The following is a 25,419-nucleotide window of genomic DNA, read 5'->3' as shown; positions in this document are numbered from 1 at the left end:
AGGGAGCCGCCGGACCGCGGGGATCAGGTGTCTGAGGCTGCGGCCAGCTCATTGCATTCCTGCCCCGCCCCTCCCCCTGGCCGGCGGCGGGCTCCCCTGGGACCCTGGTGTCCACGGCCCCCACCTTTTCCTCCCTCTTCTCCCAGGACCCAGAGTCCGAAGACAGGGGATTTGATATCAGAGCAGGAGGCCAAGAGAGAGCTTGGTCCTAGGCAGGCTGTTGTGAGCCCCCCAACTCTTGGAAGCACTAGGGGCTGACTGTAACTGGATTATTCGTGTCTTCTGTGTTGGGGGAGAAAGTAGAATGGTAGCAGGAAGGATTCCAGTTAGGTTACAGAAAGAACTCCTGGGCTCTGAGGAGCGGGCTCAGGGACAGGATGGTGGACTGGAGCCTGCAGGTCTGGGAGCCCCTCCCTCCACTGGCCAAGAGGACCGTCCTTCTGTGGGGGCTCTGTGGGACCCTGAGATTAGAGGATGGGACACTAGGGGGCTCCGGTTGAGGCGGTCGAGGGGCAGAGGGCAGCTGGGTGCTGCAGGGCAGGTGCGGCCCAGACGGCCCAGTGAGTACGTGTCCCGCGGTGGGAAGAGGTGCAGGGCACCGGCTGTCCTTTCCCGGCTCCGGGAAGGTGGGGGCCGTGAGGTCTCCTTGGCCTAGGGTCTCTGTGGACCTCTGTGTCTCTGTCTCACTCACCTTGGTCTCTCAAAGCGGCCCTTGTGTGTTGGTGTTTGTGGAGCTGCCACACGCAGGGGCCGGGCTCAGGCGAGGGCGGGGGTGGCCGTGGTTTCCCAGCTCCTGGACTCAAAGGGCCTTTTCTCTGCTGCCTGCCCCACCTCACCCACCCGCCCTGCAGAGCTCTCCTGATGGCTGTGGCCTCTGCCCTGCCCACACTTCTGTGAGCGTTTTGCTGGAACTCGCTTTGGGATTTTTCCAACCTGGAGCTGATGGTGTGAGAAGTGTGTGACTTGGGGAGCGAGCCAGGGAGCAGTGACCTTCTTCTGTGCAGCTGAGGCCTGGGTAGACTGGGTGGCTGTGTCCTGAACTATTGGGTCTCAGGTGGTGGGGGTGGCAGGGGAGACTGAGAGATTCAGGTGTGGGGAGCTTGCCCGGGTTGTGGGCAAGGACTCTGATGGGATCTACAGATGTGTGGCTCTGGGCCTTTGGCCCTGCTGCTGTCCTGCGTGGCAGCCCCAGCCCCCCATCTCCCAGGTGGGGGCACAGCTCCCTGGACAGCTCTTTTTCTCCTCTCCTTCCTCAGCGTGGGCAGTGCCACCCCATGTCCCAAAGCCAGGATCGTAGCATCCTGAAGCCCCCTCCCATATGGCTGCCGCTCCACTCCCTCCCTGGCGGCCCCCCTGCCCCTCCTGTGCCCAGGATGATCGATTGCCCAGATGTTGTTTGTGCTGGAGTCAGGACAGATGCCAGAAACAGACAGGGAGATATGGAAAGGGAATGAGAGAGAGGGAAAAAGTCTGGAAGAGAAAAGGATGGGCAGAATGTGAGGGAAAAAGAGGGGAGACGGGAGACATGGGGACAGAAAGATCAACAGGTGCAGAGACAAAAGGAATAAGAGGCTCAGCGTGACGGAGCAGAGAGACAGACGGCATTGAGGGGTATTAAGAGGTATTACAGAGACGGCCAGGCCAAGAGGGGTGAGCGTGGGCATGGAGCCCAGTCCCCTGCAGGTAACCGCACTCCCCTCCACTCCGGGAAAGCGAGGGAGAGGTGGCTTCTGCCTTCCCGGAATCTGAGCCTGGGTGGCCCCTCCCACTCCTGCCCCTCACCCTCATGGACACTCTCAGGTGCGCCCCCTGTGGACGTGCTCCGGGCTCTGCGGTTCCCCTCCCTCCCTGATGGCGTCCAGAGGGCGAGAGGCATCTGTCCCGCTGATGTGGCCTACCGAGTGTCCCGGCCTGCCCAGCTCAGCGCGCCCACCCGCCAGCTCTTCCCTGGTACAGTGTCAGGGTAGCGGTCTGGGAGCGGACCCTGGGAGGGAGGGGCTGCGTCTTCCTTCACGTCTCACTGTCTGTGTCTCTCTTGGGCACCAGGAGGCTTTCCCAAAGACTTCTCTCTGCTGACTGTTGTCCGGACCCGCCCTGGCCTCCAGGTGCCCCTCCTGACTCTCTACAGTGCCCAGGGTGTTCAGCAGCTGGGCCTGGAGCTTGGCCGGCCCGTCCGCTTCCTGTATGAGGACCAGACTGGACGGCCCCAGCCCCCGGCTCAGCCTGTCTTCCGGGGCCTCAGCCTCACAGATGGCAAGTGAGTCATTGGCCTCCCTTGCCTGCCTGGCCCACACTCTCAGGAGAAAGTTCCCAGGATCCCCACCCCCAAACCGGGAAACCCTTCGAAACTTTTGACCATGTAACACATATGCCCTGCCCAGATGCCAGTCACCCAGGCTGGGGCCTGGGCTTTGGAGCCTGTGCGATGGGCAAACGCCTTAACTTTTTTGAGCCTCATTTCCTAGGTTTGTAAAGCAGAAACGATAGGATAGAATCGTGCCAGTGAAAGGCACGGTGCCTGGGCATTGTGAGCGGGGTGCACGCGGCAGCTGTGAGCACCGCTGCTGTTGACTTTGGCTCCTCCATCAGCTGTTCCCGCCCTGCTGACTTCCCCTTCCGGCCAGTGACTCGAACCTCTCCCTGCCCATGACCAGGTGGCACCGGGTGGCCGTGGCTGTGAAGGGCCAGTCGGTCACCCTCGTCATTGACTGCAAGAAGCGAGTCACCCGGCCCCTTCCCCGAAGTGCTCGTCCGGTGTTGGACACCCGAGGAGTGGTCATCTTCGGGGCCCGTGTCCTGGAAGAAGAAGTCTTCGAGGTACGCGAGCAGTCTGGGAAAGGAGTGAATTCTGGTCCTGTGTCTTGTGCCTGTCACTTCTGGCTTCCTGTCCCCCGGGCCTTTATGTTTCCTCTCGTGGATTTTCCTATTTTCCATTTTTAAGGCTGTCGTTTTTGTGAGAGCTTATATAGCTGGACGGTCCACAGCCACTTCTATGGTGTTTAGTTTTCACCCCTCACCGGTCTCTCATCCACCCACTCCCTCGCAGTCACCCGCCAGTCCACTGTGCATGAGCGCCACCCCTCACCCTCCACTTACCCACCCACCCATTCACGTGATCTCTCACCTACCCACTAGGCCATCCTTCCCCTGCTTAACCAATTCCTCCTTCAAACTGCCCATCCGTCTGTCCGTCTGTCCATCTGCCTGTGCACTCAGTCACCTGCCTACCGCCCTCTCATCTACTCGTGCACGCAGCCAGGTAACCATCCAACCTCCTGTCCTCCTACCGACTCTGCCTCTTTATCCGGTGCATTCACCCACGCATGCCCTCACCCACCTGCTCCGCATGCCGCCATTCCTTTTCACATACCTTAAATCCCATCCGTCTTCCTACCCCCGGTCTGCATCTGTCTGCTGTGTGCCGCCCCTCGCTGACCCACCGCCCTGCCGTCACACTCATCCATCCACTCGCTGTTCAGCAGCGCTCCCACTCAGCGCTGCCCTTGAGCCCCGCTTCACTTACGCTCCTACTTATCAGTTCATCCATCCATTCTCCCGCCCAGCCAGCCGACATTTCCTAAGTACCAGGTGACCAGGGAACGATAGAAGGTCTCCGTCATCCCAAGGAATTCCCAGTTTGGCCTTGGAGATGAGACACTACCCCCCAGATGCAGTGTAAGGCCAGGCACCCACGCGGCAAGTGTGGCACAAGTAAAGGCCGCTGGAATATGGAAGAAGGTTCTCCTGCCCTATTTCTGGAGTCCTGAGAGTTCTCATTGTCAGTGCTATTTCACGGCCGGGGCAACTGAGGCTGGGCCTCTGCCTCCGGAAGCCATCGTTCAAAGGCCGATCCATCACCACAGGGTCAGGGAGTAGCAGAGTTGAACTTGAAATGGGAAGGCCTGAGTTCTAGTCCTTCTGCAACTCTGTATGACCCCGGGCCAGTAACTCCCTCTCTGTGTGATTCAGAACGGAATGTGCATGAGATCGGGTACAGAGGTCCTTGTCTGACCGACTTTCCCAGAATTATGAGGGTCCGCAAGATCCTTTGAAAACTTAAGAGGCTGGCAGTGACCTTCCGGTCGTACAGCTCTGCCCGGGATGGGCCTCCGACCCTTCGGCCCAGGCTTTTTCCCGCCGGACCTCCCTCCGTGTTCCTTCCCACATCTTGGCAGGGTGATGTCCAGGAGCTCGCCATTGTCCCTGGAGTCCAAGCTGCCTACGAGTCCTGTGAACAGAAGGATCTGGATTGTGCGGGCAGCCAGCGGGAGAGACCTCAGAACAAACAGTCTCACAGAGCCCAGAGATCTCCGAAGCAGCAACCATCAAGACTTCGCAGGCCGCAAAACCAGGAGCCCCAGCAGCAGGTGAGGGGAGGGGTGGGGCAGGCCCCCAGCGCAGCGTGCTCCCGGGGGTGCCCGTGTCCTGAGCGCCCGCTCCTGCTCTCCTCTCCCAGCCACACCCCCTGCCCGCATCTCCCGCCTCCCAGTCCTCTTTCATCAACTTTGAAAATTTCATTTAAAATAAAAAGTTGTCATGAAGACCTTGGCTGGGAGCTGCTTTCCCCGCGTGTCTCATCCTCCTCACCCAGCCCTCCTGGAACCGCTTCCCACCCCTTTCCTGAATTAAGAGATTGGGCAACAGAGGGGCAGGAGGTGGGAAAGCAGTAGGGGAGCCGAGGAGGTAGGAGCCAGGAGGAGAGGCAGGGAGGGGTCAGGACGGAGGGAAGGAATCCCAGTCTGGAGGTGTGGGTGCTGCTGGCTTTTCACACCGTGGTGGTCCAGCGCTGGGGGCGGGAAGGGAGACCGGGTCGGGGTCCGGGCGGCTAGGGTGACAGCAAGGAGCTGGGCCCAGTGCTCTGCCGCTGAAGGGTCAATCTCTTAATCACGTCGGCTTCTGTCTCACGCCGACCCACTCTCTCCTTCCCCACCTTAACCTCTCCTTTGTCCTCAATTCTCTGTTTCCCAACTCCCAAACCATCTTCGTCTCCCTCTCCGCACCTCCCCCGTCACCCCACCCCTTCCTGCCTGCTCCCACCCCGTCCCCAGCCCCAGCCCCCCGAGTCTCTCCACTATGACTACGAGCCTCCCTATTCTGATGAGATGACTACGGGAACAGCCCCTGGTTATCAGGTACACCCGAGGGACCCCTCAGCTCTCCCCTCGGCCCACCTCTCCCACATCCATGCCCATCTTCCCTCCCCCAGTTCCTGGGCAGAGATACACCTATTCAGATTACGAAGGTCTACTTACTGCCCCTCCCCTGTCTCTCCGCTACAGCGGCCTCAGAGCCCCAACCGCAAGGCTCCCCCTTCCCCTAGGGGGCGTCGGACCCCTCCCCGAAAGCCTAACCCACCTGCCAAGAGGTCAGCAGCCCGGCAGGCGCCCCCCTCGGCGGGCCGGAAGCCCTCTGGAGCTGGAGGCTCTGGGTCAGCACACAGCCAGCCTCCCCCCTCCAGACCAGCCCGGCAGGCAGCTCCCCCCACTGCCCGGGCCCCCCCCAGGACCAGAGGCAGCGGTTACCGGCAGGTAGAGCCGGGGCATCCAGATCTTTGCCCCCGAAACTAGATTTCGGAGATTCAGGGGCTGCATGATCTGTGATTTCCCCCAACCCCCAGCACAGACAGACACGGCTCTGGATGGGGTGGGTCAGGGGCTGCTTCGCCTCCCCCTGCTAACCTCTGCCTTCCTCTCCCCTGCTGCTCCTCTCTGCCTCTCCCTGGGTTAGAACCCCACCCCTGGTGAAGAGGATGGAGCCCTGGAGTCAAGCCCCTGGCCGCTCCCTGAGGAGGTAACGCCCATCCCAGCAGGGGCCGTGGGCGTCGGAGACCCTCTGCGGTCCTCCTGATGTGCCGCCCATCTCCGGCTGGAGGGCTCTTTGTGGTCCATGCATGGCCTCTGTCTTCCGGTCCCTTCATACCTATGGGTCTGCTGGGCTCCCCAGTACAGCTGTTTCCTTTGCTGTCCGTGTCTCCTTTGCTGTCCGTGTCTCCTTTGTGAGGCTCTGACTCCAGCTTCTTCTCCATGTTGGAGTGAGGCAGGCTTTCTCTCTTTTCCTGTTTCCCTTCCCAGGACCCATTTCCTGGCCCATGCCGTCACTCGCGTCTCCACACCCGTCTCTTTACCCCTCCGCCTCTCACATCCTGGGACTCTGTCTCTGTTATGTCACCGACTGTCCACTTTGCATCCAGCCCTCCAGCCACAGTCACCCTATTTCCCCCGCACCGGGCGCATTTTCTGGACAGGTCTCCACATTCTTGGCCTTTGATGGTCATCCTCTTTCTAGGCAACCACTCCCCTTGCTCTTCTTGGGGAGAAAAATTCCAACCCCAGTTACCTCAGGACCTTTGGGCTAGAGGTTATCAGATGTGGGGGTCGAGGGTAACCTCCTGTCACCCCTAATGCCCCATCCACCCCTTCTGCCTCCCCATCCCTGGGAAGGAGCAGACAGATCTCCAGGTCCTCCCCACAGCCGACAGGTTCCTGTCAGAGGACTATGGGGAGGGTGGCACAGACGCCCCAGCAGGGCTCTACGATTACACCTATGGCTATGGGGATGATTATCGTGAGGAGACGGAGCTTGGCCCTGCCCTCTCTGCGGAGACAGCCCACTCCGGAGCCGTAAGTGAGGGGAGCTCTTCCACTCTTGACCACCAGTGGGCGCTACAAGAATTGCTTCCTGTTGTTTTAATCTCTCTTGGCTGTGAGCTACTTCCTGTTGGTTGTTTGCCATTTTCCATATGCATAAGATGTCTATGTTGCTTGAAAAAATTACTTTCTGCCTTCACTTGCCAAACGTCTCACCCTGTGTCTCTTTGGAGATCCTTTTGCCTGTGGCACTTGAGATTTTTTTCTTTTAAATACTATGGCCACTTTCTGTCTTTCTTGGCCACATCCTGTCTAATTCAAGCTGGGTTTCATAAAGCTTTTGGTCAATAAGCAACTACCTTGTGCCTGTTTTTAGTCTGTCTCCATCAGTTCTTCTTGATCAAAAGAATTTCTCGTCCATTTTGCTGCCAAATGGCCTAATTTCCTCTGTCACACTTTCTAACCTATAGGCCACTTCTTATCTGTCTCTTCCTGTCTTCTCTAGCCATGGCATCCATCTTGGTGACGGTGTAAGCTTGGGCTGAAAGATATTTATTATTTGTGTTCTGACTCTGGCTTTTCATACCCGCTTGTGACAATTTCCTCTGACAATAAGCACTTTCTGTGTGTCTCAGATCATCCAAATCATAAAGTTTCCATTGTGGGCCTAGATATTTATCATAGCTACTTCCTGTCTAGTCTAGCTTCAATGTTTGTGTTGTTTTCTGAAAGAACTGTTTTTCATTGTCATAATCCCATTTGCAGGAGTCATTTTGAATCTGTTTTGTGTATCTTTCTTTTCTCTTGGTCATGGCAGCCATATTGTTGTTGAAGGTTCATTTTCTGGTTCCTCTTTTCTTGGCTGCTTCCTGTCTGTCTAACCACTTCCTGTTTATCTGGGTTGTTTTCTAGCCATCTTGGCTAAATTTAATTTGTCTTGGCCCTGGCGTTATTCTTACTTCCAAGTATGTGTCCCTTGTTTTGTCTCCCTTGGTATTTTCTCCTGTCTTCGAGCACTCCCTGTCAGTTGGAGTATTTCCTGTCTACTCCATTTCATCTTTTGCCAACCTCGCAGTAATGGCTGCCTCCTCTACGCGGCTGCCCCACCTCACACTTCCCCACTCTAATATTGCCACCCTTAACGCTCTGCTGCCTTTCCTCTAGCCTGTGTCTGGGGTTTAGGGTTGGTCTGGGCTTGGGGGAGTTGGGAACTGATCGTCCTGTTTGGTCAGGGTGGAGGAGGAGGGGGTAGTCCGAAGATCTTTGCTGGGAGTATTGGGGTTGGTGTTAAATGTCTCCCCTTCTCCCTGTCCTTCGTGTGGTTTGGGCCCTGGAGTTTGGAGCAGACATCTGAGTGGAAGTGTGGGAGGGAGGGAGAGGCCTTAGCTGGAGTATGAATGAGAGTCAGAGGAAGCAGATGGTGCCTTTACTGGGGAAGGAATGGGGTCTGCTCAGAGCCTTGGATGCGTGAGCTCAGGAGCTATGTTATGAGGCCTGAGTATGGAGCACCAGTGGGACTGCTCTCCAGATCTACTTAGGGTTCGGATGCTAAGTCTCATTGTGTGTGTGAGCTTGTGAACCCTTTGAAATCCTAAGTAAAATTCTATGTGTAGGGACATATATTTTTTATTTTCTAAGAAAGACTCGTAGCTTTCATCATATTGTTGTACAGGTCCATGCTTGCCCTCATCCCCGAATAGAAATCTCCCCACCATGTCAGAGAGGTTCTTACTTGGTGGGCTGGGCTAAGGGTGAGGAAGTAGATAGATAGCCTCTTAGGGTTCTTAGGGCTCCGGGGTGAGAGGGAGCATGGGGGGTAGCGTGAGGCCCTCCAGGAAGGGGTTTGGGAAGGTTGAGGGTTTGAACCCAGAAAGAGAAAGAGAAAGAAGCCGTGAAGGAGACCGAGTTGTGTTTGCTGAGGTGTGGCTGGGAGCCTGCGTGTGCTGGGGGAGCCCTGAGGTCTTTGGCAGGCGTGGGAAGTCTGTGAGGAGGAATCTTCTAGAAGAGCTAGGGAATTTGTAAGCAGGGTCCGGGAGGATGAAGATTGGAACTGGGGTGGGGCCGACCTGGTGTCCAGGCGCTCATGGGCCCCGCTGGGGGTTACATGTGTGTCTCCCTCAGGTTGCCCGTGGACCCCGGGGGTTGAAGGGAGAGAAGGGAGAGCCCGCAGTGCTGGAACCTGTGAGTCACATCTGTGTCTGTGCCGAGGGAGGTGGAACGAGGAGAGGAAAGCAGGGTGGGGGCCCTTGTCCTGCAGCCCCTGACTCTGATCCTCTGACTCCATAGGGCATGCTTGTGGAGGGCCCCCCTGGCCCAGAAGGCCCCGCGGTGAGTGTGGCCGTGACGTAGCCTCCCTTCTTTGCCCGGAGGCTTTTCCTGCAGGCTCTCCTGTGCTTTGGCAGGATATGCCAGGCCTGCTCCCCAAAACTCCAGGGAGGCCTTCCAGCCAGGGCTCTCAGCTTCCCCCATCGGTTCTCTAGACCACACCCCTCTTCTGTCTCCTGCCCCCACCTGACCCCCTGTTCTTTTGCTCCTCAGGGATTGACGGGTCCTCCTGGTATCCAGGGGAACCCAGGCCCAGTTGGAGACCCTGGCGAGAGGGTAAAGGAGTGTTCTGGGGGTGCGGGGATAGAAGGAGGCAACTGAAAAGGAGCCGTTTGTACCCTGTCGCAAGCGTTCCTTTCCAGCTGACTGACTGAGGGGTGGCCGTGCTCCCTGGGCCCCAGAAAGGAGGGCGTACTCTGGTGGGGAGTGGAGTAACCGGGTATCTCAGCCGTCCTTTTCCTCATGGGGTCGGGGGCTCAGGGAAGATCTAGGGAATTCTGCGTTTATTCTGTTGCGGAGTGATTCAAAACGATGCCAGGGCCCTAACATCCTCTTACTCAAATAAAATTGCCCTTGTACTCTCCTTCTGCCCCACTCCAGGGCCCCCCTGGCCGAGCAGGGCTCCCTGGATCGGATGGGGCCCCTGGCCCTCCTGGCACCTCCCTCATGCTCCCTGTGAGTTGTCTTCTGGGCTTTGGAATGGGCTCATGGGTATAGCAGGGGAGTTGTACCCCAAAAGGCAGAAAGTCAGCAAAGCTACGGGGGAATTTCTAAGGATGATGCAGCCGTACAGACTGGTCTTTGTGCTGAGGGGATTCAGGTTCATTCAATGACCTAGAGCCACACATATTCTTCTGGAACCCAGCTTGGGTCATCTCAGAACCAGGCAGAATATCCTGTATTTCCAGGAAGGTCTAGAACCAAAAGAGTCTTTTGGGTGGAAGAGGCTGGCAAATGGGGAGCAGGATAGGGGCTGCGATTCTGAAAACCTCTAAGCAGTTATCTGGAACTCACAGAAGACTCCAGAGGAGGACGGGTCTCCTAGAACTCGGGGGATGGGGCGGAAGTGCAGGAGGAAAGCCCCAGGCCGGGCAGGCCCCATGGTTTCCCGGATGTGAACTTGGGCCTTTTCTCCTTGGCCCTCAGTTCCGGTTTGGCAGCAGTGGGGGTGACAAGGGCCCTGTGGTGGCTGCCCAGGAGGCTCAGGCCCAGGCGATCCTGCAGCAGGCACGGGTGAGGAGGGCTGGAGGTGACCCTGGAAAGGGCCTGGAAGGATGGGCTGGCCTGAAAGGAGGGTGGGGACGGTCTGAGTTGGTTTGGGTCTGACAAGGAGCTTGGGGAGAGTGTAAGTCGTGCAGGGTCGGAGCGGAAGGGTGAATGTGGGGTATTCTGAGGTTGTCCAGCTGCCTCCTCTGCATCTCTGCTGTTTCCCCGCTCCCCCAGCTGGCACTCCGTGGACCTCCTGGCCCGATGGGATACACAGGCCGCCCTGGGCCCTTGGTGAGCGCGTGTGTTAGGTTTCCCTTATTTGTGTGTTGAGGTATGGATAATTCGGGAAAGGAACCATGTTGCAAGTAGTTTTGCTTCTTTGGGGAAGGGCTGTGAATCACTCTTGGGCGTGTCCTGCGGCATAGCCTCTCCCTCTTCTCCTTCACAGGGACAACCTGGGAGCCCTGGCCTGAAAGGAGAATCAGGAGACCTAGGACCTCAGGTCAGCATCTGCATCTGACGCCCCTCCGTCGGCACCCCACCCCCATCTGTGTCCATTAACCCTTTTCCTGCCTCTGTCCTCACCAGGGCCCCAGAGGACCTCAGGGACTCTCAGGCCCCCCCGGCAAGGCTGGGCGGAGGGTGAGCACCCCAGGGCTGGGATGGGAGTTGGGGGACAGGGCTCGGAGGCGGGAGGACAGTGCCTCTCCTGGCTCTCACACCTCCCTTGCACCTCCAGGGCCGAGCGGGGGCTGACGGAGCACGAGGGATGCCGGGAGAACCGGGAGTGAAGGTAGCAGGCGTGGCGCCCCTCTGTGGCCTGCAGTTCGGGGCCTCCTCGTTCTCCACGTCCCTAGGGTGCAGCCTCTCCCTACTCGGGACACTGTGGGGTGGCTCGGAAGGACCATCACTCTGGCTGACCCTCTCCCTTCTAGGGTGACCGAGGTTTCGATGGCCTCCCAGGGCTCCCTGGGGAGAAGGGACATAGGGTAAGTGTGCCAGGGATGGGGTAGATCTGCGGGGGCCGTGGGATCTCAGCACGATGGCTGGGGCTCAGCAGGGCCCCTGAGTGTAATCAGTCGGCTAATGAGAGGGGCTGCGGCGCCTGCAAGTGTTGGGGGCTCGGAGCCCCTCTTCACTCTTCCCCGTCTTCTAGGGTGACACTGGTGCGCAGGGCCTTCCGGGGCCCCCTGGAGAGGATGGAGAGCGGGTAAGTGACGTGGCAGGGGCAGGGATGGGACAGAGGTCCCGGAGGAGGCTGCTTCACTCTGCCCTCCTCTTCCAGGGAGACGACGGGGAGATCGGGCCCCGGGGGCTGCCCGGAGAGTCGGTGAGTGTCTGGGGTCAGGCTGGGCCGTGGGGGCCTCGGGAAGCCGGGGGGGGGGGATGCACTTCTTCTTTCTCACTCATGCTGTGCCTCTCTCCGCCTCGAACGCAGGGACCTCGTGGACTCCTTGGCCCCAAAGGCCCCCCTGGAATCTCCGGGCCCCCGGTGAGTGAGTCCCGGCCTCCCCTTGCTCGTGACTTCTCGGACTCCTTCCCTTCCTGACTCCCTGCTACCACCCCTGCCTCCCCTCTCTGAGAGCTCCCCTGTGTGGTCCCACTTCTCCAGCTGTCACCCGCAGGAGCACTCGCAGGGCCATCTGGCCCGGTGCACCCGGGGCTCTGAGCGGAGCCAAGCAAAACAAAAACCCTCAGGACAAACAGAACAGAAAACCTCAAACCCACGGGCCCACGGGCCCAGCACGCCCGCACACCGCGCCAGCGGTGCTCTCCTAGGTTGGGATGATGGGCACTCTGATCGCGTGCTGCCCCTCCAGGCCTGCCCCGTCCTGTGCAGTGGCCCCTCCAGGCCTGGCTCACGCCCTGCTCATGTTTCAGGGAGTCCGAGGCATGGACGGGCCGCACGGTCCCAAAGGGAGCTTGGTGAGTGACGGGAGTGGAGGCCCAGCCCCTAATGCCAAGGTGCCCACAGGGCCCTGCTCAGCTCCATTGGACCCCTGCCCTCTTCCCGTCCCTGCCCGTTTTGTTTGTTGCATCTTCTGACTCCTGTCTGGCTGCCTGTGTCTAGGGACCCCAGGGTGAGCCAGGACCCCCTGGACAGCAGGGCACACCTGGGACCCAGGTGAGCGGTCCTCCACCCCTCTCCGACTGTGGTGACTTCCCTCGGGCTTCACAGTGGGTCGGACTCTGGGTGGGGCCCGGAAACCGAGGCTTCGCAGGCCTCCTGCGTGGTTGGAAATGGGAACTCCAAGGGTGGCTGCAGGGAGACCCTGTGACTTCTCTCTCCTGTGTGTAGGGTCTCCCCGGGCCTCAAGGTGCCATCGGCCCTCATGGTGAGAAGGTGAGTGGCTTGGGGTAGGGACCAGGGGTTTTGAGGGATGGGTAGGAGGGCTTCAGATATCTACTGGGGCCTCAGCTGTGTTAATACCCGACCCCTCTAGCAACCCCGAATCTCCTCATCTTCCTGCAGGGGCCTCAGGGGAAGCCAGGACTTCCCGGCATGCCTGGCTCAGACGGACTCCCGGTGAGTGGGTCCCACCTTTCGACCCAAACCTCCCAGGACCCTTCACCTCCAGGCCCCTTCAGTGGCCACGGCCTGATGGCCCCTTGTGCAGGAAGTCACTGGAGGTTCTGCCCCTGTCGGCTGGCGTTGTGAGGTCGAGGGGGAGCTGGGTGGAAGCAGTCTAGGGAGGGGTGCGGGGAGGTGTGGGGCCCGAAGTCACAGGGTGACTCTCCGCCCCTAGGGTCACCCCGGGAAGGAAGGTCCTCCTGGAACCAAAGGAAACCAGGTGAGATCTTCTGCGCCTCCTCCGAGGGGCCTCCACCCTGCCTGCACCCCATAGTCCTTGGAGTTCCTTTCCTCCTCATGCTGGTGACTGCCCCTCAGTCCCCGCGTCCTGTCACCCCGTCCGGACTCCAGTGTTGCTGCGGTGTTCCCATTTCTCTTGCCCCCCGCTGATGCCCAGTGCTGCCTCAGGACCTTCTAAGCGCCTCTCTTTCTTCTTGCAGGGTCCATCTGGACCTCAGGGTCCTTTAGGATACCCTGGACCTCGAGGTGTCAAGGTAACTGAGCCAGGGGGAACAAGCTGGGGTCTCCGGGCCCTGCTCCTTCTCATCCAGCCCCCGGCCTCTGACTGCTCCATTTCTGCCTCCCTCTCATTCTAGGGAGTGGATGGAATTCGGGGTCTGAAGGGTCACAAAGGTGAAAAGGTGAGCACCACCGCCAGCTTCCTGACACCCTCTCCTGGCCGCCCCTTCCCTCAGCCGCTGCGCACGGCCTCCAGCTCTGAAGCCCACCCTCCCTCTGTTCCCTGAAAGCCCCGCTTTGCCCCAAACCTGCCACCATCTGGCTCTGCTCTCACGTCCGTCTTTCTCAGGGCGAGGATGGCTTTCCTGGGCTCACAGGTGATGCAGGTGTGAAAGGTGACAGGGTGAGTAGAGGCCCCACTGTCCCTCAACTCCGCACCCTGATGACCCCCTTTGGATCCTCCAGCCACCAGCCCGTTCCTTGGGACCCTGAGCTCCCAACCCCAGTGCTGTGGCCCCTTCAGGGCCCAGTCCCAGCAGTGTGGGGACAGCACGTCTGGCCTCCAGTCACACTTCTACTGGTGGCTCTGTCCCATGGTAGCTCTTGGGCCCCACCGACCCTGTCTTTCCTGCTGGGGTCCGGATCTCCCTGTCCCTTCTCACCTTCCTGACCCTCTCAGGGCGAGGTTGGAGTTCCTGGTTCCCGGGGAGAAGATGGCCCTGAAGGGCCGAAGGGACGCACTGGACCCACTGGAGACCCCGGGCCTCTGGGGCTCACGGGCGAGAAGGTAAAGGGGGCGAGGTGCTGGACCTGGGGTCCCTCGGGGTGTGGACGGCATGGGTGCCGGCCGGAGAAATCGGAAGGACGGAGAGTGGCTGCGCACCATGTCCCTCTGTGTGCGGAGTGGGGTGGGGGTGCGACCCACAAGGACCGGAGGAAAAGCCCTGCTCCCGATGAGCTGCAGACGAGGCGTGGAGAAGACCCGGGGGTGCACAGGGCAGCAGGCATCCGAGGGGGGAGTGAAACGGGAGCTGAGATCCGGCCTCTGCCGGCCAACTGGTTGCTCCGTGGGTCCTGTTTCCTGTCGGAGGCTTTGCAGAGGCCCAGGGACCTTGGTGCTCCTTAACTTTGACCTCCTGACCTCGGAGGGCAGAGCCGGCCTTGGGCCCCGGCCTGCAGCTGCCTTGGCAGGATGAGGCCTGCAGCATCAAGGAGGGGTCCACAGGGAGGAGTGGGGGTGCTGGGCACCTGAGTGGAGGGTGGGGCCAGTGAGAGCCCCATCTTGGGTGCCAGGGAAGCTGGGCTGAGCTGACAGCTGGGCAGGTGCTGGCCGCAGGCTGGCCTGAAGGCTCAGGAGACCAGCTCGGAGCAGACTACCAGAGTCGGGCAGCCGAGGGCCGGGCTGGGCGGGCGTCATCTCCAGGAACAAATGGCTTTTGTGGCTCCTTGGGCCCCTTATCACCCCTTCTCCTTCCACAGGGCAAGTTGGGCGTCCCTGGCCTGCCTGGCTACCCCGGACGCCAGGGTCCCAAGGTGACGTGCTGCCTGCCTCGCCCCTCCTTTCCCTCCCTGTCCGATTCCAGGGATGGGCAGAGCATGGGGTGCCCTGGGTAATTTGGGTGGCCCCGTTCTGCAGATGTGAAAATAGAGGCCCAAGGGTGTCCTGAGGCCACCTAGTTATCGGCAAGGCCTAGGGATCCTCGCAGCTGTCAGTGTGGCTTCTCCTGGTCCCCTTGGCCCTTCCCAAACGCGCCCCTTTCCTGAGTTCTCATCCTCACTTCCCACCCACCAGGGCTCCCTGGGATTTCCTGGTTTCCCTGGAGCCAGTGGAGAGAAGGGAGCCCGGGTAAGCAGGGGAAAGAGGGGGTGGGCGTGGAGGGGACCTGTGGGGGCCACAGGCGGGCGACATTCTCTGCTCCACTCCACTAGGGGCTGTCGGGGAAAGCAGGACCTCGCGGGGAACGAGGCCCCACGGTGAGTGCAGGGGAGAGCAGCGGCTCCTGCAGCCCCGCGCGCCTTGGCGTTTCTCACCGCTGTCCTCTCCTCTCCCCAGGGCCCGCGGGGCCAGCGGGGACCCAGAGGAGACACTGGCAAGTCCGGAGCTAAGGTTGGTGGTCTCCCGGGGTTCCGGTGCCAGTGCAGGGAGGGCCAGCTCCTCCCCTCCTCCCCGGTGCACGGCGCTGTCTGTTTCCCCACAGGGCACATCGGGAGGTGATGGCCCCCACGGCCCCCCTGGAGAGAGGGTGAGTGCGACACAGCATCCTGGTACCCACTGCTCTGCGGGCTGGGAGCTGTACCTGCCCAGCACCGCCCTTCTTCCTCCCCACTTTGCCCCTCTCTGCTCTAGGGCCTCCCTGGACCTCAGGGCCCCAATGGATTCCCTGGCCCCAAAGGCCCCCCGGTAAGCTGCCTGCTGACCGACTGCCTGGTCCCTGAGTGAGTCCTCCTTTCCCGTTCCCCGCCTGGCTTCCCCTGACATCTGAACCCCTTCCAGGGCCCCCCGGGGAAGGATGGGCTGCCCGGGCACCCAGGCCAGAGAGGAGAAGTGGTAAGTGGTGCCTCGGCCACCTGGTCTCCGGTGGGCCTGATCCTCAGAGCCACAGGAGCCACAGGGTGCTGCGCCCGGGGCCCTTGGCTCCGCCCCTCTCCCCACCTGCTCTGATCCTCCTCCCATCCTCTCAGGGCTTCCAAGGGAAGACGGGCCCTCCTGGCCCCCCTGGCGTGGTGGGGCCCCAGGTAGGTCTGCCTGCCCCTCTTCTCCCGGTCACCCGTCCCTGTCCCTGTTTGCCTGCTTGGCCCCGGGAATGGGATATGGGGCTGGGTCCTCAACCTCACTTGGTTCCCCTCTTGGGGTGGACGCAGGTCTCCTTCAGGGACACAAGGTGGCGCAGTTACTCCGTACCGGGGCAAGGAAAGCCCAGCCCCACCCCAGGAATGTCCTAGTAGCTCTGGCAGGAGTGAATGAGGGGCTCTAGGAGGAGCATTTTAGGGCGGCCAGGGCGGACTTCTTGGGCGGATCATGAGATGTGGGGCTAATCCTGGGACTCTGCCCCTCTCCAGGGAGCAGCAGGAGAGAGCGGTCCCATGGGGGACAGAGGTCACCCAGGGCCCCCGGGACCTCCTGGAGAGCAGGGCCTGCCTGGCACAGCTGGAAAAGAAGGAACAAAGGTCAGCTGGGGACCACAGAGGGGAACTGGGGTCTGGGGTGAGGTGCTGAGAGGACTGGGTAATGGGGTCTGCAGGGACCAGAGTTTCCTTTGCCCAGCTCAGAAGCACGTGGCTTATCACCTCTCCTTTCCTCTTAGGGTGACCCTGGTCCCCCTGGGGCTCCAGGGAAAGACGGCCCTGCCGGTCTGAGGGGCTTCCCAGGGGAGAGAGGCCTCCCGGGCACTGCTGTGAGTGTGGCCCCAAAGCCGAGCTCCCGCCACAAGGCACCCAGCATCCCGCCTCCACTCCAGCTCCCCGAGCCCGGCTCCTCCACGACTCCCTCCTTCCCAGCCCGCGCGTGTCCTCGAACCCCGTGCCCGTGAAGTCCCGCTTTCCTGACCCCACTTCCTGTCTCACCTGTCACCCACATCTGTGCTCCGCAGGGTGGAGCTGGTCTGAAGGGCAATGAAGGTCCCGCTGGCCCTCCCGGCCCTACAGTGAGTCTGAGGTCCAGGGGCGGGAAGCGGGTGAGATGAGGCCCCGGACGCGGAGGGATCTGAGCTCACCTGGAGCGCACCTCGCACCAGGACTTCTGCTGCTCAGGGGGACTTCGGCTTGAGTGGGCCAGGGTCTGCTTCCTGCGGGGCCTGACTCAGTGTCCTCATTTAGGGCTCCCCTGGGGAGCGAGGTGCAGCAGGAGCAGGGGGACCCATCGGTCCCCCAGGGCGTCCAGGCCCGCAGGGTCCCCCAGGAGCAGCGGGCGAGAAAGGCGTCCTGGTGAGTGTGGAGGGCTCTGGCGGGGTTCTGTGCTGAGGGCTTGCGAGGCTTGGAGTCTCCAGCAGGGATGTTTGAGGGTGAGCGCCACCTCCAGGCCGCAACACCTCTCCTCGTTTTCCTCAGGGTGAGAAGGGTCCTATTGGTCCCACTGGCCGTGATGGGGTGCAGGGTCCTGTGGGACTTCCTGGCCCTGCTGGACCCCCTGGTGTGGCTGGAGAGGATGGTGACAAGGTGAGGGAACCCCAACCTGGCCGATCCCCTCTGCTGATGTGGGTGTGACTTCGGGGTCCCCGGCTCCGTACGTGCTCCTGTACTGTCTCCTCTCCCTAACCTCTCTGCCTTCTCCCCCCAGGGTGAGGTGGGAGACCCTGGACAGAAGGGCACCAAAGGGAACAAGGGTGAACACGTAAGTGCCCGTGAGCTGGCCTTTTCGCACACACAGCCACACCCAGGAGGTCTAACCCAGGGTCATCCAGTGCTCTACCACTGAGCTACCTCCCAGCCCATGACCTCGACTTTTGACCTCTTGGCCTTTGACCTCATTCCCTCCTGTTTTCTCTTCCTGTATTGGAGCCTCTGACTCTTCTTTCTCCCCCAGGGCCCTCCTGGACCTCCTGGACCCATTGGGCCTGTGGGGCAGCCTGGAGCAGCGGTGAGCGGCCCTCTGTCCCCAGCGGATCCCCATCGGTCTCTAATCTGCCCTTGGGGTTGGGCCTGGGAGTGGGAGCTCTGGGCCTGTGGTGCTCACTCTGTGTGGGGTTTGTGGATAGAGAACGCCTGACCTGCGCCCTTGTCCCTGTCCCCCACCAGGGAGCTGATGGGGAGCCTGGAGCTCGGGGGCCCCAGGGACACTTTGGAGCCAAAGGTGATGAAGGGATAAGAGGCTTCAACGGGCCCCCAGGACCCATTGGTCTGCAGGTGAGCTGGGGACGGGACAGGCTCTGAGAGGTGGGGACACTGGCAAGCCCGGTGCAGCCTGCTGATGAGGACTGGGTGGGGATGGGCCGGGAGGCAGGCGGGACCCAGGGGTTGGTCTGTGGGGACCTGAGAGCCAGGCCCATGCGTTGCTGGGTTGGTCACCTGGTCTGTGCTTTGAACTCCTCTACAGGGCTTGCCAGGCCCCTCGGGGGAGAAGGGGGAGACAGGAGATGTGGGTCCCATGGTGAGTACGACCCTGCTGACCCTGGTGCTTCTTGCTGGTCACCCCGTCAGCCCCCAGCTCCCCACTAACCTCACTGAGCACCGGCCCCGGCCTGCTGCCCCTTGCCGGCCCCCCATCCGTGCTGGACCTTGGAGCTCCCCTCGTGCTTCCCTTCCTGTCTCTGATACGTCTGTTCCCTCCCAGGGACCCCCTGGACCCCCAGGACCTCGTGGCCCGGCTGGACCCAACGGTGCTGATGTGAGTCCCCATGGCCTCTGCCCCCCGCCCCCTTCCTTGCTCCCCAGACCTTGGGCCCCACCTGGGCCTCTGCCTCTGCTGGGCCATGACTTTCCCTTCTGTTCCTTTTTTCAGGGCCCGCAGGGCCCCCCCGGAGGTGTTGGGAACCTGGGTCCCCCCGGAGAGAAGGTAACTGGGAAGGGTTAGTGGATCAGTCCTGGGGATGGGGGCAGGGGTTGAATTTCTGCCTATTTTATTTGGGGGCACAGAACAGAAAGGTGTGGAGAGCATAGCGGCTTGGAAAGGAAGAGGACTTGAACACAGTCACTATTTTTCAGGGGGAGCCAGGAGAGCCAGGATCTCCAGGGGTCCTGGGTGAGCCAGGTGTCAAGGTGAGTGCAGCTCTGAGGCCTGGCCCCTGATCTGTCACCCCCCTTCTGTGACCTGTCTGACCTGGGCCACATCCATTCCCAGCCCAGGGGTCTCCAGCCGGACCCCTGGACCTGAGTGAGCCTCTGTCCCATCCGTGGAGGGCAGAAGGCCCTGTGCTCCTGTCCCTCTGGCTGCCCTGCTGCCCTCCTGACTTTCGGAGGGGCAGGGGGAGGCTGGACGCGGGGGTTGCACCCCTGAACTCTGAGATCCCCTTGATACTCCCTGCACCCTCCACTTTTTCTCCAGGGTCCCCGTGGGGAGCGTGGGGAGAAAGGAGAGACGGGGCAGGCGGGAGAGGCTGGGCCACCCGGCCCTAAAGGCCCCACAGGCGACGATGGGCCCAAGGGCAACCCCGTGAGTTTGGGGGTGTGGGTGTGAGAAGGGGCCTGTGAATGGAAGACCGGGGGATAGGGGTGTGCGTGTGCGTGTGCATGTGTGTGTGAGTGTGCACGCGCATGTGTGAAGACCTCAGAGTGTGGGCTCCCAAGCATTGGGGGGATATTTGGAGGGGCACGGGGTCCAAGACGCAGAGAAAGCGAGATGTGCCCTCTGCCAGGACCTGAGAGCAGTAGGAGGCAGGCAGGGCGCGAGGTGTGGCTGGGAAGGGGCACAGGGGACCGCTCCTGAGGGTGCAGCCCACGGCACTGCCTGTAACCAGGGAGAGAGGGCATGTGCCTAGGGCGTCCGTGTCGGCCCTGGTGGCCTTGTCTGCGGTGATCCTGACCCTTGTTTTCCTCTGGCCTAGGGTCCTGTTGGTTTCCCTGGTGACCCCGGCCCCCCTGGAGAAGTTGGCCCTAGGGTGAGTCTGGCCAGGAGCGAAATGGCTGAGGCTTCTGTGGAGAGGTTCAGTGCAGCTGAGGGCCTGGGGTAGGAGGACGGCAGCTTCGGGGGTGATGCCAACCAGGTTGGGAGCCACCCCTGACCTTGCTTCCTCCCCGCAGGGCCAGGATGGTGCCAAGGGTGACCGAGGAGAGGACGGAGAACCCGGACAGCCCGTGAGTGACGAGTGACCTCCTTCCTCCTCTTCTGTTCCCTGGCCGGAGGCCACTCATCCGCCCCAATTCCTCCCTAGGGATCCCCTGGACCCACTGGGGAGAATGGACCACCTGGACCGCTTGGGCAGCGCGTGAGTGAGCTGATGCCTTGGGGCAGCCTTGGGTGGGACAGTGGCGGGTGATGAGCGGGGAGGCCCTGGTGTCTGGGTCGTCCTCGGCTGGGGTACACGTTCTTGTTCTGTGAACTTTGTGTTTTTTTGGTTTTTTTGGTACTGGGGCTCGAACTCAGGATCTTGTGCTTTCGAGGCGGGCAGTGGAACCATTGAGCTAAATCCCTGGGAACCTTGTATATCTTTGTTCCTGAGTTTTGGCCTACATGTTCTTGCCAGGGGAGTGGTGCCTATGGCCAATCAGAGTGGACACTGGAGGAGGCTCTGGCTTTTCTAGAGGTCCCTGCTGGGCCAGGGCTTCGGCTCTGAGTCGTGGGGACAGGAAGTGGGGTGTGGGCACAATTGTGTAGAACTCCTCAGTACTTTAGCTGCAACTGGTGCAGGGATACCTGTTCTTACTACCTGTGAACTGGCCCTGTGCGTTTGTACCTCTGCTTACACACTCGTGAGCATACCCGCGTGTGTGCAGGAGGGTCGGAGCGGGCGGGAGTTCAGCCCAGCTGCCCACTGCCTCATCCTCTTGCCGCCCCCACCCACAGGGTCCTGCCGGCACACCTGGTCCGGAGGGGCGGCAGGGAGAGAAGGGAGCCAAGGTAAGGCAGCGGCCCCGGTGCTGGAACATTCTGTCCACTTCCGCTCTCCAGCTCCTCTGTCTAGACGCCTGCCCCATGGCCACCTCTCCCATTTGAGCCCTGCTGGGGACAGGGGCTCTGTACTTGCTCCTGCTCCGGGGTCTCCTGAGGTTTGGCCTCTCCTTCCTGCCTCACCCTTTCCATCTTGAGCCCCCTGAACCCCCATCCTCTGCTCTTTTGGGTACACTTTTTGTGTTTCAGGGAGATCCTGGTATGGTGGGTGCCCCAGGGAAGACAGGCCCTGTGGGTCCTGCTGGCCCGGCAGGAAAACCTGGCCCTGACGGGCTGAGGGGGCTCCCAGGCTCAGTGGTGAGTGGGGTCCAGGGCAGGGTGAGGCCCACGGAGGGGCACAGGGTGGGATGCTCCTCCTGACCGGAGCTCTCCCCAATCTGCAGGGTCAGCAGGGCCGTCCTGGAGCCACGGGCCAGGCCGGGCCCCCAGGTCCTGTGGTGAGTGACTGGGCCTGGGCTGGGCCAGTGCCCTGGGTCAGAAGTGGGGGGCCAAGGGGAGAACTGGGACCCGCCTCTCTGGAGAGTGACTTCCTGTCCCCCCGCAGGGACCCCCAGGGCTTCCTGGCCTCCGGGGTGATGCGGGAGCCAAGGGGGAAAAGGTGAGTGACAGAGTCGTGTGGCTGGGTCTCTTCCGACACCCTCACTCCTGAAACCTGTGGGGACGGCGAGTGTCCAGTCCTTGGGGTCCTGACTCATGGGGACAATTCACAGCTGCGTTCTTGCCCCAGATCCCGTGCCCCTGCCCTTCTCTGTCTCCTTGGCCATTTTTTTTGGTGCTGGGGATAAAACTTGGGGCCTCACACACACAAAGGGTGCACTCTGCCTCCAAGCTAGAGCCCGGCCCATTGGCCGTGTGACTCCTCCTGGTGACCACTGTGCCTTCTCCAGGGCCACCCCGGTCTCATTGGACTGATTGGCCCCCCTGGAGAGCAAGGAGAGAAGGGGGACCGTGGACTTCCTGGCCCTCAGGGCTCCCCTGGACAGAAGGGAGAGACGGTGGGTAGAACGGATAGACCTGGGGCCTGGGGGAGGCGGGAATCATGGTGGATTGGGCTCAGGACTCGGCTATGGGCTGGAGATTGGAGGCTCTGGAGGTGGGAGGACCCCGCTGAACCAGGTCCTCCCACCCCAGGGTATTGCAGGAGCATCCGGCCCCATCGGTCCTGGAGGGCCTCCCGGCCTCCCCGTGAGTGCCCCGTTGTTCCTCTTCTAACCCCCAGGCCCTGCTGTCCCTTAACCCCAGGGTGACTGCTGCTCGGCTGCCAGCCTGACGGACAGCCCCGTGTCCCCAGGGCTTCCTTCCCTGTATTTGGGTCTCTCGAACGCCCCCATCATCCTGGTGCCCTTCCTGTGTGGGTTCTGTGCACAGTGACCTTGCTCTCTCTGAGCTGTGTCCTGTCCTTACCCGTGACCACTTCTTTTGTCCCTCATTTCACAGGGACCCGCTGGGCCCAAAGGAGCCAAGGGAGCCGCAGTGAGTGACCCTGTCCTCAGCTCTGAGCTTTGCTCCCCCAGCCGACCTGACCCCGCATCTCCAGGAGCCCTGTCCCTACCCCCAGCTCCTCCTTCCAGGCCAGGCGACACACCTGACCCTCCTGTGACCTTGGCCTCTGGGCCCCTCCCTGACCTTGTAACTCCTTTGTCAGGGCCCCGCTGGACCTAAGGGAGAGAAGGGCGTGCAGGGTCCCCCAGGACACCCGGTGAGTTACAGTTACTCTCTGGCTTCCCTGCCTGCTGCCGTCTCTTCATGGCGCCCTCCTCCCGCCCTCTCCTTCTCCCAACCCAGGGGCCGCCGGGGGAGGTGATCCAGCCACTGCCCATCCAGATGCCCAAGAAGACGCGCCGCTCAGTGGACGGCAGCCGCCTGATGCAGGAAGATGAGGCCCTGCCTGCCGGGGGCACCCCGGGCAGTCCTGGGGGCCTGGAGGAGATCTTCGGATCGCTGGACTCCCTGCGGGAGGAGATCGAGCAGATGAGGCGGCCGACAGGGACCCAGGACAGCCCCGCTCGCACCTGCCAGGACCTGAAGCTGTGCCACCCGGAGCTGCCGGATGGTGAGAGCTGGTGCTTGCCCAGCAGAGCCAGGGCCGAGGGCCCCGGGGAGCCTGGGCTGGTGAAGGCCTTCATCGCTGCAGCGGCGTCCACAGTGGATAAGCGCGTGTGTGCGGGTGTGGCCGCACCAGGCCACACACGGCGCCCGGTGGGATGTCACCGTCTTCCACTTGGGGAAGCCTGGCATTGCTGCTGGGCCGGGGATGAGGGAAACTGAGGCAGGTGGGAGGATTTGGGGGATAAGGTCAGGGGACCGAGAGTGCTGTGGGGCGGGCTGGGGGCTTGGGGTAGAAGAAGGGAGGGAGGCACGCGGGGCCGAACATCTTGGAGCACAGGTGGCGGCTCTGACCGCCCGTCCCTTCCCCACAGGAGAGTACTGGGTGGACCCCAACCAGGGGTGTGCCCGGGATGCCTTCCGGGTCTTCTGCAACTTTACGGCGGGCGGGGACACGTGTGTGACGCCCAGGGATGACATCACCCAGGTGAGAGGCCCGGGCGGCCTCCGTCCTGTCCCTAGCATCATCCCCGCGGGGTCCCTGGCCACCGCCTCACTGTTTCCCCCTCACCGGCCCTGGGAGGGTGGCTGGCTCCTCCCCTTGAGATCTCAGGGCACACGGCCCCCGACACCCAGCCGTGCTGTGCTCGTGATGTGGCTCAGCGCTCTTGGCTCTGTAGCTGCTCCCCGGGCCGGCCTGTGACCCCCCAGCGCTCTTCTCTGCAGTTCTCCTACGTGGACTCGGAGGGCTCCCCGGTAGGTGTGGTCCAGCTCACCTTCCTGCGCCTGCTCAGCATCTCAGCCCGCCAGGACGTCTCCTACCCCTGCTCTAAAGCCTCCCCAGACAGCCCCCTGAGGCTCCGGGGGGCCAACGAGGACGAGCTGAGCCCCGACACCAGCCCCTTCGTCAAGGAATTCCGAGACGGCTGTCAGGTGGGATCCGGGAGAGCTGGGTGGGTGGGTCCCCGACGCCCAGGGCGGCCGCCAGGGACATGGGGAGGAGCCGGCTTCAGAGGGAGCAGGTGGAAGGGATGGGACCAGGCTTCCCTGAGCTGCACGGGCTGGCCTGGCACTCAGGGTCACACAGGGTGAGCCGTGCAAACTCAACGGGCACATACGTGGAGTCTCGGGGGCACACGGACACCCCAGTCTGTGTATCCTGAGTCACCTGGATGGGGTCAAGGTGCTCAGAGAAGAGGCAAGCCTGGGGCTGGGTTTGGGGGTGCACTGGTGCTCATTCCCGCCTCCCCTGTCTCCCCTTCCAGACACAGCACGGCCGCACAGTGCTGGAGGTGCGCACGCCGGTGCTGGAGCAGTTGCCCGTGCTGGATGCCTCCTTCTCAGACCTGGGGGCCCCCCGGAGGCGGGGAGGGGTGCTGCTGGGCCCGGTCTGCTTCATGGGCTAGGACCCTCTCTGTCTGACCTGTCTGTTGCCACCAGGCCCACTGGAGTCGCGCAGCGTCGCCTCCACGCCACCTCCCGCCGGGGCCCCTCACCACGGGCCAGGGCACCAAGAGCCCCCGGTCGGGGGTCATCAGGGGAGGGGTGGCCCTCCCACCGGAGCCTGGGACCTGTTAGAGCTGAGAGCATTATTTAAAACTCACCTGCCAATCACCCAAATAAGTGGAAGAGAAGAGAGAGGACACTGTGCATTTTGTATTTAAAAGTAATTATATTAATTATTTAAAGAGTGGAAAACAATATAACAAAAAGGATAAAGACACGCCGGCAGAAGTCAGCGCGTGCTGGAGACATGCTCCCAAGGCCCGCACGTGTCTCTGCCTCAGGGCCTTTCTCAGTGACTGTGTGTGGGTGTCTGGGTGAACCCCACTCTCTCACGCCCCAGTGGCACCCACTGTGAACGCTGGGGCAGATGGTCTCCTCAGGGCTCTGACTCCCAAGCCCAGTACCTGCTGTCCTGCCCCCACCCGGGTCTGGCAGGACCTGGCTGCTCCTGGACCCCGACTCGCCCCGAGAAGACCTGGAGTGGGAGGCGCCTGTCTTCAGCGGGCTCTTGAAATACTGAGGTTCTTACGCATCAGCTGGTGATCGCCGGGCCTGAGCTCCTGGGGGAACTCGTGTCGTCCTGGTCACCCCAGGCCCTCCTCTCTGGACTCTGTCCTTCCCTAATCCTGCACTTAAAGGGTTACGTGTGGATGGAAGGGGACCCCAGGAGCCTGCCTAGCCCCACGCCCGGTGTCCCTCGGACTGACGGTTGAATAATGTGATTGTCTGCTCCGGTGTACACCTCGCACTTTGTTGTTATTTCAGTGTCTCCAGCCCCACGCACGCCCCCTTCTCAGCTGAGCTCTTAGTGGGAAAGGGCGGCTCAGCCCTAACCCTGAGCAGCACAGAGCGCAGAGCCGGGCCGGGGCAGTCACGAGACTTCACAGGGGGCCGAGTCCCTGGCCAGGGTCCTGACACCGGTGCGCACCCCATTCCGCCTCCGAAGAGCTTGGGCCGGAGGATCCTGGGGCTCCGGTCTAAGCGCCCTGTGAAGCCCACTCCCACGTGACGTTTGCTGCCCCTCTGGCCACCGTGTCCCTTCCCTAGGGCTCGTGTCGTTTCATGGAGCTCCGGGCTGCGCCCCGTCTGGTCCGTATTCTTCGAACATTCGCAGTTCGCCGGTCTCCCCCGCCCTCCTTCCCAATCTGCCCGCGTGGGCCCGGCCGGCAGCG

General features: G+C 61.7%; 1 protein-coding gene across 1 annotated transcript in view; it reads left to right on the top strand.

Annotated features, from left to right (window-relative positions):
- Nucleotides 1-24,984, top strand: part of Col11a2 (collagen type XI alpha 2 chain) — a gene marked incomplete at its 5' end in the record, with an annotated part of 25,933 nt that extends 949 nt beyond the window's left edge. Inside the window, 66 exons of the mRNA XM_033766604.1 lie at nt 1,801-1,950; nt 2,047-2,257; nt 2,655-2,817; nt 4,176-4,367; nt 5,049-5,132; nt 5,728-5,790; nt 6,441-6,620; nt 8,709-8,768; nt 8,874-8,915; nt 9,126-9,188; nt 9,513-9,587; nt 10,059-10,145; nt 10,356-10,412; nt 10,570-10,623; nt 10,710-10,763; nt 10,861-10,914; nt 11,057-11,110; nt 11,278-11,331; nt 11,407-11,451; nt 11,560-11,613; nt 12,003-12,047; nt 12,193-12,246; nt 12,421-12,465; nt 12,595-12,648; nt 12,869-12,913; nt 13,134-13,187; nt 13,290-13,334; nt 13,502-13,555; nt 13,832-13,939; nt 14,632-14,685; nt 14,945-14,998; nt 15,082-15,126; nt 15,206-15,259; nt 15,351-15,395; nt 15,500-15,553; nt 15,647-15,700; nt 15,835-15,888; nt 16,213-16,320; nt 16,458-16,547; nt 16,743-16,796; nt 16,969-17,076; nt 17,200-17,307; nt 17,429-17,482; nt 17,675-17,728; nt 17,887-17,994; nt 18,185-18,238; nt 18,422-18,475; nt 18,590-18,643; nt 18,793-18,846; nt 19,133-19,240; nt 19,632-19,685; nt 19,828-19,881; nt 19,959-20,012; nt 20,591-20,644; nt 20,885-20,992; nt 21,079-21,132; nt 21,240-21,293; nt 21,583-21,690; nt 21,827-21,880; nt 22,133-22,168; nt 22,341-22,394; nt 22,481-22,748; nt 23,116-23,228; nt 23,468-23,674; nt 24,007-24,033; nt 24,182-24,984. Of these exons, the coding sequence (XP_033622495.1) occupies nt 1,801-1,950; nt 2,047-2,257; nt 2,655-2,817; nt 4,176-4,367; nt 5,049-5,132; nt 5,728-5,790; nt 6,441-6,620; nt 8,709-8,768; nt 8,874-8,915; nt 9,126-9,188; nt 9,513-9,587; nt 10,059-10,145; nt 10,356-10,412; nt 10,570-10,623; nt 10,710-10,763; nt 10,861-10,914; nt 11,057-11,110; nt 11,278-11,331; nt 11,407-11,451; nt 11,560-11,613; nt 12,003-12,047; nt 12,193-12,246; nt 12,421-12,465; nt 12,595-12,648; nt 12,869-12,913; nt 13,134-13,187; nt 13,290-13,334; nt 13,502-13,555; nt 13,832-13,939; nt 14,632-14,685; nt 14,945-14,998; nt 15,082-15,126; nt 15,206-15,259; nt 15,351-15,395; nt 15,500-15,553; nt 15,647-15,700; nt 15,835-15,888; nt 16,213-16,320; nt 16,458-16,547; nt 16,743-16,796; nt 16,969-17,076; nt 17,200-17,307; nt 17,429-17,482; nt 17,675-17,728; nt 17,887-17,994; nt 18,185-18,238; nt 18,422-18,475; nt 18,590-18,643; nt 18,793-18,846; nt 19,133-19,240; nt 19,632-19,685; nt 19,828-19,881; nt 19,959-20,012; nt 20,591-20,644; nt 20,885-20,992; nt 21,079-21,132; nt 21,240-21,293; nt 21,583-21,690; nt 21,827-21,880; nt 22,133-22,168; nt 22,341-22,394; nt 22,481-22,748; nt 23,116-23,228; nt 23,468-23,674; nt 24,007-24,033; nt 24,182-24,319 (5,159 nt within the window). The remainder of the gene's footprint in view (nt 1-1,800; nt 1,951-2,046; nt 2,258-2,654; nt 2,818-4,175; nt 4,368-5,048; nt 5,133-5,727; nt 5,791-6,440; nt 6,621-8,708; nt 8,769-8,873; nt 8,916-9,125; nt 9,189-9,512; nt 9,588-10,058; nt 10,146-10,355; nt 10,413-10,569; nt 10,624-10,709; nt 10,764-10,860; nt 10,915-11,056; nt 11,111-11,277; nt 11,332-11,406; nt 11,452-11,559; nt 11,614-12,002; nt 12,048-12,192; nt 12,247-12,420; nt 12,466-12,594; nt 12,649-12,868; nt 12,914-13,133; nt 13,188-13,289; nt 13,335-13,501; nt 13,556-13,831; nt 13,940-14,631; nt 14,686-14,944; nt 14,999-15,081; nt 15,127-15,205; nt 15,260-15,350; nt 15,396-15,499; nt 15,554-15,646; nt 15,701-15,834; nt 15,889-16,212; nt 16,321-16,457; nt 16,548-16,742; nt 16,797-16,968; nt 17,077-17,199; nt 17,308-17,428; nt 17,483-17,674; nt 17,729-17,886; nt 17,995-18,184; nt 18,239-18,421; nt 18,476-18,589; nt 18,644-18,792; nt 18,847-19,132; nt 19,241-19,631; nt 19,686-19,827; nt 19,882-19,958; nt 20,013-20,590; nt 20,645-20,884; nt 20,993-21,078; nt 21,133-21,239; nt 21,294-21,582; nt 21,691-21,826; nt 21,881-22,132; nt 22,169-22,340; nt 22,395-22,480; nt 22,749-23,115; nt 23,229-23,467; nt 23,675-24,006; nt 24,034-24,181) is intronic.
- Nucleotides 24,985-25,419: the final 435 nt, after the last annotated feature.

The sequence above is a fragment of the Fukomys damarensis genome, unplaced genomic scaffold (genome assembly GCF_012274545.1).
Source record: "Fukomys damarensis isolate Sample0158 unplaced genomic scaffold, DMR_v1.0_HiC HiC_scaffold_20, whole genome shotgun sequence".
NCBI classification, from domain to species: domain Eukaryota; kingdom Metazoa; phylum Chordata; class Mammalia; order Rodentia; family Bathyergidae; genus Fukomys; species Fukomys damarensis.
This window is presented reverse-complemented; position numbering and strand designations above follow the sequence as displayed.